A 15,559-nucleotide genomic window follows, 5' to 3' on the forward strand; every position below is an offset into this window, starting at 1 on the left:
GATTGGCGTTTGTCAGTAGACTACGCGCCAATTGTCACATTCCTTTGCCAAGGCAGTAACTCCGAGTAAGTAGTATTTAATCCGGGACAATGTTGTCAATCACGGATTTTAAATGTGGCGCCATTTAGCTTTTATTTCATGCTAGAACCAAATTAACTTGACTTGAACCCTAAGTGGCTTAACAATTATGGACCATGACCGTACAAAGCTTTTTCTAATTCTTCTCGGTGTCTAACATGGGCGGTGTAATTTCCAGAGCGGGATATAGTACAAAAGAACCCCAACATCCGGTGGGACGACATCGCGGATTTATCAGAAGCCAAGCGGTTGCTAGAGGAGGCCGTAGTCTTGCCAATGTGGATGCCTGACTTCTTCAAGGTACGTTTAAAAGTGTAGTCTGTAATTATTTATTATGTAATATTGTCTTCGGTTACCGCGATAGTTACTTATGAAATAAAACTATGAAAACGGATTATATCGCGTATATTGGGATACCCTCCTACAATTTAGGAGGGAATTAAATCTTCTCGGGCCGAGGTGTAGGGTTGGAGCCGGCGTAGTTTTTATCGCGTTTATATATATTTTTACTTGAATATAATTGTAGTGTATAACTAGCCTTATGAACCGATTTTGCATGTAGAACCAGCCTCAAAGTTTATAGTCTATGATGTTTCATTTTTAGTATGTGGGTATTTTTGCATTTTGTAGTTTTCCTCAGTCACCCGTTGACCACGCTGTAAAGAGTTCGAAACGTCGGGATGTATTATTAAATTCAATATACGCGATATAATCCGTTTTCATAGTTTTATTTTATTTATTATGTGTTAATCAAGTTCTTCTCAGGTTATAATAACCCGTAAAGTGCTTCAGGGAGTTCGTTTATGGAGTCTCTTAATCGTCAGCTGTGCCTCCGTTGGTTAGATTAAAGAGCATTTGAAGTTCATGGGGCTTCCAGTTACTACTTTTATTTAACTGTTCCTGGCCAGGGATCAATTTACACATTAAACAGAGTAACTTACGTAATACAAATTCCATTCTCTCTTTAGCTCCCAGTTCTGCTGACTTTTACCGGTTTCTTTTAGAATGTTTGTTACAAAAAGCGTCTTTAAAATCTTTTACCTAAACGGGTTTTAGGGAACAGCTTCGGCAAGCGAAGCCTTACAACGAACCCCTTCGAAAACTCTTCGTCCCAGTAAGCATGAATATGTTTCCAGGGCATCCGACGGCCGTGGAAAGGCGTGCTGATGGTGGGTCCTCCGGGCACGGGCAAGACCATGCTGGCCAAGGCCGTGGCCACGGAGTGCGGGACCACCTTCTTCAACGTGTCATCTTCCACTCTCACCTCCAAGTACCGCGGCGAGTCCGAGAAGCTCGTGCGGTTGCTCTTTGAAATGGTAAATACTTGTAGTAGTAACAGACACGCTTATGACGTGCACGAGAGAAAGAGACAGGACCATGCTGGCCAAGGCGGTCATGCTGTGATGCGTAACACTTTACTCTTGATGTTTTGATGTCTGTCATCTGTGTCTTCGAATCGAAAATCGCTTGATAATTTTGAATGTAACCAGTTTTGCAAACTAAATTTATAATGTTTTGTAGGCGCGGTTCTACGCGCCGAGCACAATCTTCATCGACGAGATAGACTCCCTCTGCTCGCGGCGCGGCTCCGACAGCGAACACGAAGCGTCGCGTCGCGTCAAGTCGGAGCTGCTGGTGCAGATGGACGGACTCGGCTCCGCCACGGATGAACCCCACAAGGTAAACTAATTGGCTTGTTAGAAAGCGGAGGGATTCGCTATGATAGCGACGAGGCTCTGACGGCGAACACAAAGCGTCGCGTCGCGTCAAGTCGGAACTGCTGGTACAGATGGACGGGCTCGGTTCCGCCACGGATGAACCCCACAAGGTAAACTAATTGGCTTGTTAAAAAGCGGTGGGATTCGCTAGATCGCGACGAGGCTCTGACGGCGAACACAAAGCGTCGTGTCAAGTCGGAGCTGCTGGTGCAGATGGACGGACTCGGCTCCGCCACGGATGAACCCCACAAGGTAAACTAATTGGCTTGTTAAAAAGCGGTGGGATTCGCTAGATCGCGACGAGGCTCTGACGGCGAACACAAAGCGTCGTGTCAAGTCGGAGCTGCTGGTGCAGATGGACGGGCTCGGCTCCGCCACGGATGAACCCCACAAGGTAAACTAATTGGCTTGTTAAAAAGCGGTGGGATCCGCTAGATCGCGACGAGGCTCTGACGGCGAACACGAAGCGTTGCGTCGCGTCAAGTCGGAACTGCTGGTACAGATGGACGGGCTAGGTTTCGCCGCGGATGAACCCTACAACAAGGTAAACCAATTGGCTTGTTAAAAAGCGGAGGGATTCGCTATGATAGCGACGAGGCCCTGACGGTGAACACGAAGCGTCGCGTCGCGTCAAGTCGGAACTGCTGGTACAGATGGACGGGCTGGGTTCCGCCGCGGATGAACCCTACAACAAGGTAAACCAATTGGCTTGTTAAAAAGCGGAGGGATTCGCTATGATAGCGACGAGGCTCTGACGGCGAACACGAAGCGTCGCGTCGCGTCAAGTCGGAACTGCTGGTACAGATGGACGGGCTGGGTTCCGTCGCGGATGAACCCTACAACAAGGTAAACCAATTGGCTTGTTAAAAAGCGGAGGGATTCGCTATGATAGCGACGAGGCTCTGACGGCGAACACAAAGCGTCGCGTCAAGTCGGAGCTGCTGCTGCCACGAATGAACCCCACAATGTAATCTAATTGGCTTGTTAACTTCAGAGGCTCCGATGAAAGTTTGACTAACTGTTCTCGTTTTAAAGGTCGGGCGGCGAGCATGAAATATGGAAATGCGCGGCCGGTCGAAGTGTTTAGCAGATGGCGCCAGCATAGCTTGCCCTGTCAATCCCTAGAATTTTGACAAATTTTTGTTTTATTAAATGCCCTGGATGCCATCCCTTTAAGCCAAATCTCATAGGAAAAAAAACCTGCCAAGTGTGAGTCGGACTCGCCCACCGAGGGTTCCGTACTTTTATAGCGTGTTATACCGTGTTATAACGTCTTGTTGCTATCACAGTTGATGAGATACAGCCTGGTGACAGACAGACGGACAGCAGAGTCTTAGTAATAGGGTCCCGTTTTTACCCTTTGGGTACGGAACCCTAAAAAGGGGCAAGCTATGATGGCGCCATCTCTGCAAACCTTTGACAGTTTCCAACCCCATTGCAAAAGCCTCTTCTGAAACATTGGTATTAATAAATAAATAAATAAATATAATAGGACATTCTTACACAGATTGACTAAGTCCCACAGTAAGCTCAAGAAGGCTTGTGTTATGGCTACTCAGACAACGATATATATAATATATAAATACATAAATACATAGAAAACACCCAAGACTCAGGAACAAATATCTGTGCTCATCACACAAATAAATGCCCTTACCGGGATTCGAACCCAGGACCATCGGCTTCACAGGCAGGGTCACTACCCACTAGGCCAGACCGGTCGTCAAAACCGTCGTTGTAACCGGGTGTTATTCCAGGTGGTGATGGTCCTGGCGGCGACCAACTTCCCTTGGGACATCGACGAGGCGCTGCGGCGGCGGCTGGAGAAGCGCATCTACATCCCGCTGCCCACGCAGGAGGGCCGCGAGGCGCTGCTCGCCATCAACCTCAAGGAGGTCAAGCTCGACCCCGGCGTCGACCTCGCCTCCATCGCCAACAAACTGGAGGGCTACTCCGGGGCGGACATCACTAATGTGTGCAGGTCTGTCGCTTGCCACCACTGACATTGCCTTTCAAATTACAAAAACGTGCTGTTCGTATCATTAGCGGAAAGCCATATGATCATCCCGCAAAAAGTTTATTTAAACACTATAAGATTCTCACTCTTCCGAGTGTTTACATATTAACCGCATGTAAGTACGTTAGGGCAAACGTGGATCAATACGCTACCCATTCCCTGGCCCGTAGAAGTAACCGGCTAATCGTCCCGCGGTGCAGGCTTGCAAAGACCCGAAAAGTCACTTGGGATCTTAGGCCTAAAATTGTATAACTTGCTACCTGAGGAAATAAAATTAGCTAAAACGGATAAAAAGTTTGACCGAAATCTTAAAACAATGTTAACTGACTTAGCATGCTACAGCGTCGACGAATTTGTTGAAACGTGTACTAACCCTAAGTAATTTATCTCCTAATTAATATGTATAAGCAAATTTATACCTTATAAATTAAAATGACGACTTGTTAAGCCATATGCGACCCTATTGTCTACTGTTTACGAACCTGCTTTGCTCAAAATATGTTTTATTTAATAATAATTAAGTTTAAGTGACTAAATACTTACTCTAGAAATGTTGTACCTACTATGTACCTACCTATTTTACTGACCTGTAAAACATTAACTTTTACCAATAAATGTCTTGTATCTTGTAGAACAAGTTTAACAAAATGGTCACAAATTAGATTGATCCATAAAAGAAAGCAACAGATGCAAGAAACCAATTATTCTAATATGACCGTTCTTCACTTCTGGTCCCATTGTCATCACGTCACAATTTCATAATGAAATCCTGAGAAGTCGATGGATCTCTTCATCACCTATTGGAGCGTTGCAACGGTATCTGCGAATGGGGTTGGCCGGTCGAAGTACTCAGCAGATGGCGCCAGCATAGCTTTGCCTGTCAATCTCTAGAATTTTGTAAAATGTTTGTTTTTGTAATGGAATTTTATGCCCTGGATCCCAGCCATTTAAGCCAAATCTCAAGAAAAAGGGGCAAGCTATGATGTCGCCATCTATGCAAACCTTTGATAGCGGCCAACCCCATTAATACAGTTTGTCTCACTCTAATTAATCTCCAATCTAATTAATACAGATAGAAAAAGACGGATTTTTGTACTAACTCGTGGATTCTCGAAAAACATTATATTATAAAGTCAAAATTCTAATGAAAACCATAAAATGATGTCATATTATATTTTAGACTATAATGTTTGTAAAGACGGTCCTTTTTTGTTAAAAAAGTCCCCGGCAAGCTCGGAAAAGTAGAGTGTTTAACTCGGGTGAAAGTCATCATTTCATCCCTTGGTTAACAATCTACTATTATTACAGAGACGCGTCGATGATGTCGATGCGGCGCAAGATCGCCGGCCTGAAGCCCGAGCAGATCAAGCAGCTCGCCAAGGAGGAGCTCGACCTGCCCGTCACCAAGGCCGACTTCCTGGACGCGCTGCACAAGTGCAACAAGTCCGTGTCCAAGGGAGACATACAGAAGTACCTGTCGTGGATGGCCGAGTTTGGCTCCTCTTGATTGTTGGTTTAAACTATACGAAAACGGACGTTATGGGGGCGTGTGGGACGGTTGTTGTTGCGACACTGATAAAACAAAGTTACTTTGGTATTCCATCTCTCTCAATTTCTTTATCCAATGTGTATCTGCGTCTCACATTTTGCTTAGTGAGACAGTGTGACGCAATGCACATTGACATCGACCCTGTCACAAAAAACGTTTTGACACACTTTTATTGTAGACCGCGGGCCAGGAACAGATTTCCATGACCAATCGGCTCCCGGACGAAAACTCGTATAGCGGTTAACGGCTATGTATGATGAACCCTCGTGAACGTCAGCTGCCGCTCCGTTGGTGGGTTGAGGAATGGAATGAATTTTCGGCCGGGAGGCGATGACTGACGAAATTTGCGCCTGGCTCGCGGTCTATTGGTGACTGTACTTCTTCTCATTTTCATATTATTATTGCATTGTCATCGGAATTACGGTAGTACTCTACATTTCAAATGAATCAGATACCGGGAAGTGGTTCAAATATGTACAAAAGTCGTCAGGTGATCATGATTATTCTTTCTTGGAGCTTGATATTTGTATCAGTATCGCAAAAACAGCTAGTTTGAATCTTGTTTGAATTGTTTCATTTGTAGTCAGTTCTGAGTGTTCTAATCACCAAATTTTATTGTACACGTTTTAGTGCAAGAAATTACTTGTTTTAGTCGCGTGTGCATGTAATACGTGAATAGTGAATATTTCAATCAAAATTTACAACAAATTAGTAAGTTATAGTACTGAAACCGATTTGACTAAAACAGAAATATGTAAAATTAAGCGACAAAATGTGTAATAATTTGGGTATATGGAATTGGCACATAGAGGGCGAAATATAATGAATCTACTGTTAGCAAGCTAGGACCCTCAGAACCCCACAGAAATAAAATATCATTCGTGTATAACACTAGAGAAATATTGCTTTACTGTTTTAAATTGTGATTCAATTACAAAAATAAATGAAGAGTGAATGACTATGCCTTATTAACTCATAGACGTGTAAGTTATCGGAGCAACATTGTGACTGTTTCAGTATTAATAAAACAAGTAACATTTTATAGTGGCATATCGAAATTGTCTAATAATAAGTGTCAGTGAAATGTAGGAATCAATTATCAAGAGGAATACATTCCGATTTGAAATTAATATAATTCATAGGCTCTAACCTAAACAATTATATAATAAATTTGGCATTTTAACCTTTAAAAAGATACACTATTTTTTCAAGATAAATCCATAGTTTTACATAGCACAAACTGTAATGAAATAGGTGTGCAATAATTTTAAAAGCGAGTTCGCTAGATTATATTCCCACATACATCCAGTGAGACCGCCTAGCCATAGCGAGCGGCTTGCCTCCGCCTTTGTTAATTAAACGTCACATTTAGACATTTATATACAGGTGAAATTTTATCAATTTAAGAAAAACCGATGCGTGTTATTAATAATTTGAAACAGATTATTTGCGAGTACGCATCAGTTCAAAAACGAAACATCCTTTGGACAAATCTGTTACTTTGTTATTGTTTTACAGCAGTGATCTTTGTACTTATTAGTTTAAATTCGAGATTCATTTATTGTTAAGAAATAATTATATGCCATAACTAATTTATGTGTACTTTTTATAGATTTATATTGAAAAAAAAAAACGTAACGTTATTTTGATAAGTATGAATTATATATATTTGGCATTTATTCTTAATTTAGCTCAACTAAAATCTAGAATTGTTTTGAGTTTTTTTTGTTCTTTACAGCCTGTATGACCAAAAAAAAATGGTTGTTTTGTACATAGACACAACAGGAACTTCCCGCGACCACCGCATGCATGTGCCTAATGCTTTTAATATCTATGACATGTTTTTTATGAAAATAAATTTAAATTATTTAATAAAGCGCAATAGAAAAACTAAATTTTAACAATAACGGCGATTATTATCATTTAAAATTTGCTACAAAAAATATCTCGATAATGTATGGTTTGTAATTTTTATTCAACCTTAGGTTGCTAGTTTAAGAATATGATTGTTATAACCTCTAAGATCTCTTACATAATACGAGTGTAACAGTAATCACATTCTTGAGCTTGTATGCCTGAACCTTCATTATAATTAGTGGTCCTCTAACTATTAAATTATTGCGCGGTACATACTTACGATGCAGTAACTCGTATAGTGTAGTAAATCATTCATGGTAATTGTTGTGAGAGTAAGAGATGTTACCCCAGTACAACCTTAAGGGCCCTCCACACTCGTGCGCGAATTGCGGCGCGAAGCAGCGAACGTGAGTGTGGAGTCTAGTTCGCTAATCAGCGAAATCGACTCCACACTCGCGGCTTCGCGCCGCGTAGTCTGGAGCGAGCTTTAAAAAAGTTTGTCTTAAACGGCTTTTCATAACAATATTTTTTTTTCTACACATACAGTAGTGTGCAGTATATAAGCAGTTTATTTACACTTGAGTAAATAAATTCTAAAAGTAGCTTATTGTTTTTATTCCCACCGACCGGCTGGAGTCGGGCCGCGCCGGAGCGCATTTAAAACATTTTAGTCCTACAAATGCAATGTATGTTGCCAGAACAGTATAAATTAAAATTTTACAATCTCATTTTACAAGTTAGAGGGCCCAAGATATATTTTTGCAACCTTGTTAACAAATCTTGCGTTATAAATAGATAAAATAAAACCATTTTAATAATGAATTTATTTTGTTTTATTTTAGATTCTGTAACTGTAGTCTCAGGCAGGGGTCTATATACAGCGAAAAATGTACTTAATAATTTGTAATTGAATTTAACTGTCATTTCGGACGCAATATCTTGGCCGTGGGACTCAAATCAAAAGGGCGTGTTACTTTGTGTTTTCTCCTAAATGTAAACTCCTGAATTATTCAGTCACTTTATTTAGAAACGGGCAGGTAAACCTAGCAGCCTACTTTAGGATCCTACATGCGGTTCCATTTAACAATTTTAACGAACTCGGGCCTTTTTTTTACGGGGAAAGGCGTTTACGTTTTACCAAGTTTTACGTTTGCCACGTGCTCGGGGGAACCAAGAGCGATGGCGGAACTCAGAAGGCCTACCGCGAACACCGAAGTTCGCAAATTGCGGGCGTCTTTCTCTGTCACTCTAATTACGCCTTAATAGAAAAGCGTAAAAGAGAAAGATGCCTGCAATTTGCGAACTTCGGTGTTTGCGGTAGGCCCTCAGGAAAATGCTAACGAAACCATCCTAGGTTACCCAGCCCAAGGAGCCATTGACTACTAACAGATACTAGCAGATATTTATTGGACTGGCTGTATGTGTATGAAGTTGAAGCTCAAAAATAAAATTGAATTGAATTTACGCGTTGAATAGTGTTGAAACTTTGCACATAAAATGACATGAGGTATATCTAGGTCTGTAATTAGTTTATATAGCTCCAGATTATAAAAGAAACGAAATAGAACAAAAACAAGTTTTGTATGAAAAACTTAAATTAGCTGTATTTTTTTACTACGGTATCTGATGCTATATCTTATCCTATTGTAAGTACAAAGCTTCAGCTAACTACGTTTGTATGGAGAATCGAGCTTGCCAGGGACCTTTAGGCCCCATTCGCACGAGAGCTTAAAAAACGTTGCGTGTGGGACTAAGAGCGAGAAAGCTTTCAAGCGCTTTTTCAACGCGCGTTAAAAAAGCACTTAAATCTGCCCGCACGCTGAATTCGATTTAAAGACCAAGGCTTAAAGTTAAAAATCCAACAACGCTTGATAAAAAGCGCTACCGCCATCGTGTGAATAAATACTAGTGATGTACCGACTATGGATTTGGCCGACTAGCCGGCGCTCAGATGGTCGACTAGTCGGCTTGGCCGATCATTGGTTCCGGCAGAGTTCGGATGCAATCGGAACCGTTTCGGTCGCCTCGTTCCTGAGGGCCTACCCCCAGGTAGCATTTATACGTCATTATGACGTCCGTTAAGTCAAAATGACGTCATAAAGACGTCAATATGACATCGCTGACGTCACTTTGCCACCTGGGACCGCGAACGTTCGACGTGTTGCCTCTCTGTCGCACTTGTAAATTAGTACGTAAGTGTGACAGGGCTGCAACACGTCGAACGTGGTTCGCGGTATTCCCTCTGGCAGCACAAGTCTTGCGTTCATGTTTACGTATGACTAGTTTTGTCTACCTACGTTTAATACAATTAGAGTTTTGAATGATTCACGGTTAGTTTCACTAGACTTATATTGACCGGGATATAGTCACCCGTGAACATGATGCATGTAACTGCGTCGAAATATCGGGAGCTCACAAATAATACAAAAGGTAATCACGGTCTATATCCCGGTCAATATAAGTCTACGTTTAATACGTTTTCGTGAGTCACCCTTTCGTGTTTCATAGCGAAAACGACAAATTGTTATAACTGCTTAAATAAATAATATATATAGTGCTCTTAATTAATACGAACAATGTCGAAAAGGAAATCGCGAGTGTAGACTTTTTTTGAAGATGCTGAAGGCGATGCAAATAAAGTGAGGTGCAACCAGTGCTCGGAACTAATTTCCCGTGGTGGTCAGGCAGGGCAAAGGGGCTAACACTACAAGTATGACCAATCATATCAAATATAAACACAAGCACCGAATGCCTCAGCTGGCCGCTGCAATTAAATCTAGCGATTCATCACCTCGTTCCATTTCTCTGCCGCAACTACCGCCGACACATCACCGACACCGGCGGCTTTATCGGCTCCAGCGGCCAGCCAATCTCAAGTTGTTATTCTCAACGTTGTATTCTCAATATTGAGATTCTCAACGTCAACAGAATATCAAACTGTTTTTGTTAGAGTAGAATAGAAAAGAGTTGAAATAAAAATCTTTTCTTTCCTGTAGATTAAATAGTGCCGACTATTCGGCTAATTTTGCCGACTAGGCGTCGACTGCAAATGTGGCCGGATAGTCGGCTTTCCCAACTAGTCGGTACATCCCTAATAAATACACATGTTTCAATTTGTGTCATTGAAACCCTTTTTTAACAAGCGTTGAAAAAGCGCTCGTTAATTAGGCCTAATGGAAACATGTGTAGGTATTTATTCACGCGATGGCGATAGCTACTACTCACTCGCTCAGTAGCTCGGGTGGTAGTCGTTTCAACGCGCGTTTAAAGAGCGCTTGAATCTGCCCGCACTCTAATAAATTCGATTTAAAGACCAATGCTTAAACTTGAAAATCCAACAACGCTTGATAAAATGAATACACGTTTCCATTTGTGTCATTCAAACGCTTTTTTAACGCGCGTTGAAAAAGCGCTCGTCAGTCCTTAAAAAGTAAAAAGGCAGGGTATTAGGCCCCATTAGCACGAGAGCTTAAAAAGCGTTGCGTGTGTGATGTACCCATAAGTAAGAGCGAGAAAGCGATATCTCTTTCTCGCTCTCTCTTTTTAAGCTCTCGTGCGATGGGGCCTTACCATCACAATTTAGCAGGTAGAATCCCCCCGTCTTTTATGTAACAAAATCGTGAGTTTAGTTAAGAGAGCAAATACCGTAGGAGGCAAGAGGAAGAAGCCTCAGAATAATGACTAAAGCATAGAAGTCGGGCAAAAATGCTTCGCAAATATGTATACCCGTACTTTACTTCCTTACGAATTAGATAATGTGCCGAAAAGAGATGCATATATGCTTGTTATTTCTCATTTACGTACGGTGTCATAAGTTTGATAATTTGCTAGGGATGTGACTGTGTCGACTTTTTATATCGATAAATTATGCATAAGTTTATGTGCCGTGTAAAAGAATAATCACGAAATTGGCAAATTGATAATAGTCTGGCTAATGAAAGTTGAACCTGAAAAAACGCGGCAATTTCAAGAAATCTGTAGCAGGCGGCTCGTTGAAATGAAATGAAATGCGTGGAATACAAGGATTGCATAACTTTTATACTTTTTATAATTTTCATATTCTAAAAATCATTAAAAAGTATAAAAATTATGCAATCCTTGGAATCAAAGAGCCGCCTGATATGAGGATTAATGCATGTACCTAATATAGCTTTTATCTCATTTGCAGTCTACCACTCAGAACCGTCTAACTATACCTCTCGTTTTTTTATCATTAGAAAGAAGGCGAGCGATCTTAACGTGTCGTTTTATCGAAAAACACTGAAAATAAGTCACAACAAATATACGATCATTTACATACTTTTGCTTTCATAAGTAAAATATTGCTATATTTATAAAAAAACTTGTCAATAAAAAGACACGTGGAAATGGTTTACCGTTTTTTCTAATGCTAAAAGACTAAGTATAGTTTCTAGTCATGTACAGTCAGCTGCAGAGAAAAGGCACCCCCCCCCCTGCATACAAAGTTCTGTAAATTAGTATGGACGTGGGGTACCTTTTCTCTGCAGCTGACTGTACCAAATAGGAAATGAAAAAAAAAACGTTCGTGTAATATATTTTTTTTATTTAATAATAGGGAATATTACGCGAAACTCGGCGTAGGTGGCGCCACTATCACAATCTGAGGGTCTATCGCGAAACAAGAAAATCGAACTTTCGTTATCTAACATATCTGTCACTCTTGCGTATTCGAGCGATAAAGAGGCAGCTAGATAACGAAATTTCGGATTCGAGTTTTCCGGTAGGTCCCCTGAAAACTTGTCAAAAACCTGTTAAAGGTACAGTATGAATAAGTTACGATACGGTGCACTAAAAAAGCTAGTGCTGCACTCTGGTGGCAGAACATTGCAGTAATATCCCCTATTCCTCGTCCTTTGGAAATCTGAAATAAAAAGTTGAGTTTTGTGACCAACAATATTAATAAAAGGAACATTCATCAATGATCATTAATGTCTTTTTTATTAGGGTTCCGTACCCAAAGGGTAAAGACGGGACCCTATTACTAATACTTCGCTGTCCGTCTGTCTGTCACCAGGCTGTATCTCATGAACCGTGATAGCTAGACAGTTGAAATTTTCACAGATGATGTATTTCTGTTGCCGCTATAACAACAAATACTAAAAAGTACGGTCCCCTTGGTGCGCGCGTCCGACCCGCACTTGACCGGTTTTTAGTATTAAACTATAGTCTGGCAAACACAATCTGTCAGTAAGTAAGAACAAAGAAAACTATAGGTACAGTCGAAGGCAAAAATATCGATCCAGGCTTAAAAATATGTGAACACGATTTTATTGTCTGAGCGTACACATATTTTTGAGACTTTGGGAATGTATATATATTTATGCCCTTGACTGTACTCATCAATTAAAATGAGACAGTCCTGGGCCAAACTATAAGAAAGCTGTAAATGTCGATAGGTTATTGATCTGAGGTCGATACATCACTATGCCAAAAATATAACCTTTCATACTTAGCAGAAAAGTTCGAAAATTTATGCAAAAATCTATATAGACTTGAATGCAAGTAATAATTACATAAACAATATATCGATTTCTATGTTTAGGGTCAGGTCCTATAAATTAATTTCTTCAAAATTGAACAAAACTCACCGATTAAAGGTTATCGGTTCGTGCGTATTTTCTTTTCTTCATGTATGCGATTTACAGCCCTCGATCACACAAGACATTATCACAAAGGGAAATTCAAACCATTACAAATAAAAACTCAACACGTTTTCCAACAATCTTTCAGGAATAGCAAGAATATAATTAAAATAAACCAAGATGACCGCTGAAACATCCCGAAATATTTCAACTAAAATAATACGACTATGTCAAGTTGTTACAGTTGACACCTACCTGTGAAATAACGAACTTATATTTTATTTGGCTGGATTATATTATAGAACCACATAGGACCATTTGACATTTCCCTCAGTTCATCTTATGACAATACTGAAAAAAACGAAAGAACTTGCGGATTGTTGTCTCACTCACTCATAGACAAAAAGTAATAACGTGTTGTGAATACGATATCTTTTACCAAGCTTTTATTTTTGCCCGGCTTCTTTGCTTTAGTCATTATTCTGAGGAAGAAGCTATCTACTAAAGTGAGATGGTAATAGCAACTTTCAATACTTTCCCACTCTTGCAGATACTTGCCTCATGTTCTATTCGATTGTAATACATATCGATAGGCCAATATTAACAATCGATATATTTTCTGTAATAGAAAACTAACTACCTCCATAGACAAGGGTACTCTAAGTTAACTTTTTATGTTAATCGAAGCGAAGGCGTTCGTATTTTCAGCCAATGAATAGTAGAATCACGATAAAATGAAAATAAGATAATAAATCACTATCACTATTACACCTACTAAATTATAAATATATATTTTATTTATTTAGGCAATTATTACTTAACAAGTTAAAAAAGAACAAACCATTCCAGTTAACCCATCAGAAAAGAAAAATAGACGGGTTTATTCTTATTTCAAGTAATATATGATTAGCATTTTGATTTTTGGGCAAAAATATTTTAAAGAATGGATAAATAAAATCACTCATATTTTTTCCTATATTTATCGCATGTTAGGGCGTGAAGTTAGCTAGAAACATATTGGCGCCGCGGAACTTGTCACAAGCTAACTGCGCTGAGGTTGGCTACACTGTAGTAACTACGTGGTCGCAAGAGTACGAAAATGTAAACATGCACAAACATTTTTTGATATTTTTCCATTATTGGAATTATAATAAACAATTTACCCTCTAACGAACTATATTTAAGAAAAACAATTCAAGTGATATATCAAAAATTATCTATTTAAGCGAAGTTTCGACATCAATTTATTTTTTGTAACCGTAGTGAATATAGGTGGAAGCGTCGTCAAGCGCTGTAGAAATTTCAAGTCCGTTTAATGGCGGACGCCAATAATTTGGAAGTTTCGTGATTCTATTGTTCTGTTTTCAAGTATTTCAATCGTTTATTGATTCGGGAATGAGTATTGTTATTAGTGATCGCGCTCAAAGTGTTTCAAACGTGAAAGTGCTATGAAATGTTCTGTTTTAACGTGACAAAAGCGCCTGCTAGCTATGTAACCTTTTCCCTAACCTCGTTTACGCCAATGGAGTAGATATGTGATCGATGTGTGTGCGTCGGTGAACGATTTTTCGTCCGTTTCGCGTTATTTTGTGCGAAGTTATTCGGGTTATTAGTGATGGAAGTGTCCGCGTCGCGGTTTTGCAATCCGACGCCCGATTTCGACGTAACGTAAGCGAGCCGGTCGATCGCTAGAGCCGAGTGTAAGCAGGCGGCCGTCCGCCACCAGCCGACATGGCTGCAACGCAGGCCGAGTCTCAGCGTAGCGATACGAACGTAGATCAGACTCCATCGGATCAGCTCAGTGAATCTCGGAACGCTCTATTACAAAACGGCACCGACAAGTCCGTCGGGCGCGTTCCGCCCGATGGCGTCGTGAACACAAAGAGTAAATCGCCGATGTCAGGCGAGCCGGGGCCGCCACGAGACGGCGGCGACGCGCCCGGTCACGACCGGATCGCAGACCGGCCGCCGGGCGATCTGTACGGTCAATATAGGTATCCGGATGGCACGGATCCGTACTACGCGCAGCGGCCGGGATTCGGCGGGAAACCGCGCGGTCCGCCGCCGCAGCAGCGCTTCTTCCCAGGGCAGCCGACATCGCAGGCGCCGGGACCCACGCCGACGCTCAACTCGTTGCTGCAGTCGAGTGGTGCGCCGCCACACCGCTACCCTAATAGTTACGAGCAGCCGCCGGCGGGCTACGGGCCTGGGCCTGGTTGGCCTCCGCCGCGGCCCATGCCTCCCTACAACCCTCAAGCTAATCCCTATAGGAATTCAACGGTGAGTCAATCTTAAATTTACTGTTTGTACAATTGAGTTCACAAATATTTACAAGCCAATGTTCCAAAAATATATTTACATGCCTCTAAGGATGGTATTCCATCCACATCTTGTGCCAATGTGTATTTGAATCTCATATTTTGCTTAATGAGAGTGTGAGACGCAATGCACATTGGACAATTAAATTGTACAGGTGTAATACCACCCTAAGACACTGACAATAATATGATTGTGTAAATATATTTTTGGAACATTGGCTTGTAAAGATGTTTATAAACTTGGTCTTATCTAATTGCTGCACTCTCCTTATGAACATTTTCTGCTGCTGTGGTATAACAGAAAAGGTTGTAATAGTATAAAAGAAATTTTATTACTGAGGCCCTAAAAATATCAGGATTAACAAACATGCTGAAGGAAGAGTCAACCAATCCCTCTTTCTGCCTTTAGGTATTACCTA

The 15,559-nt window shown here is 40.9% G+C and overlaps 2 protein-coding genes across 2 annotated transcripts in view; both read left to right on the forward strand.

Annotated features, from left to right (window-relative positions):
• The window catches only part of LOC134754344 (katanin p60 ATPase-containing subunit A-like 1), a 41,925-nt gene extending 33,884 nt beyond the window's left edge, over positions 1 to 8,041 (forward strand). The window contains exons 6-10 of the mRNA XM_063690665.1: positions 257 to 378; positions 1,215 to 1,394; positions 1,600 to 1,758; positions 3,554 to 3,777; positions 5,122 to 8,041. Coding sequence (XP_063546735.1) covers positions 257 to 378; positions 1,215 to 1,394; positions 1,600 to 1,758; positions 3,554 to 3,777; positions 5,122 to 5,320 — 884 coding nt within the window. The 3' untranslated portion in view covers positions 5,321 to 8,041. The remainder of the gene's footprint in view (positions 1 to 256; positions 379 to 1,214; positions 1,395 to 1,599; positions 1,759 to 3,553; positions 3,778 to 5,121) is intronic.
• Positions 8,042 to 13,861: 5,820 nt separating this feature from the next.
• LOC134754059 (trithorax group protein osa) overlaps positions 13,862 to 15,559 on the forward strand; it is a 135,408-nt gene continuing 133,710 nt past the window's right edge. Inside the window, exon 1 of the mRNA XM_063690158.1 lies at positions 13,862 to 15,102. Within this exon, the coding sequence (XP_063546228.1) occupies positions 14,554 to 15,102 (549 nt within the window). The 5' untranslated portion in view covers positions 13,862 to 14,553. The remainder of the gene's footprint in view (positions 15,103 to 15,559) is intronic.

This window comes from Cydia strobilella, chromosome 1, assembly GCF_947568885.1.
Source record: "Cydia strobilella chromosome 1, ilCydStro3.1, whole genome shotgun sequence".
Classification (NCBI taxonomy): domain Eukaryota; kingdom Metazoa; phylum Arthropoda; class Insecta; order Lepidoptera; family Tortricidae; genus Cydia; species Cydia strobilella.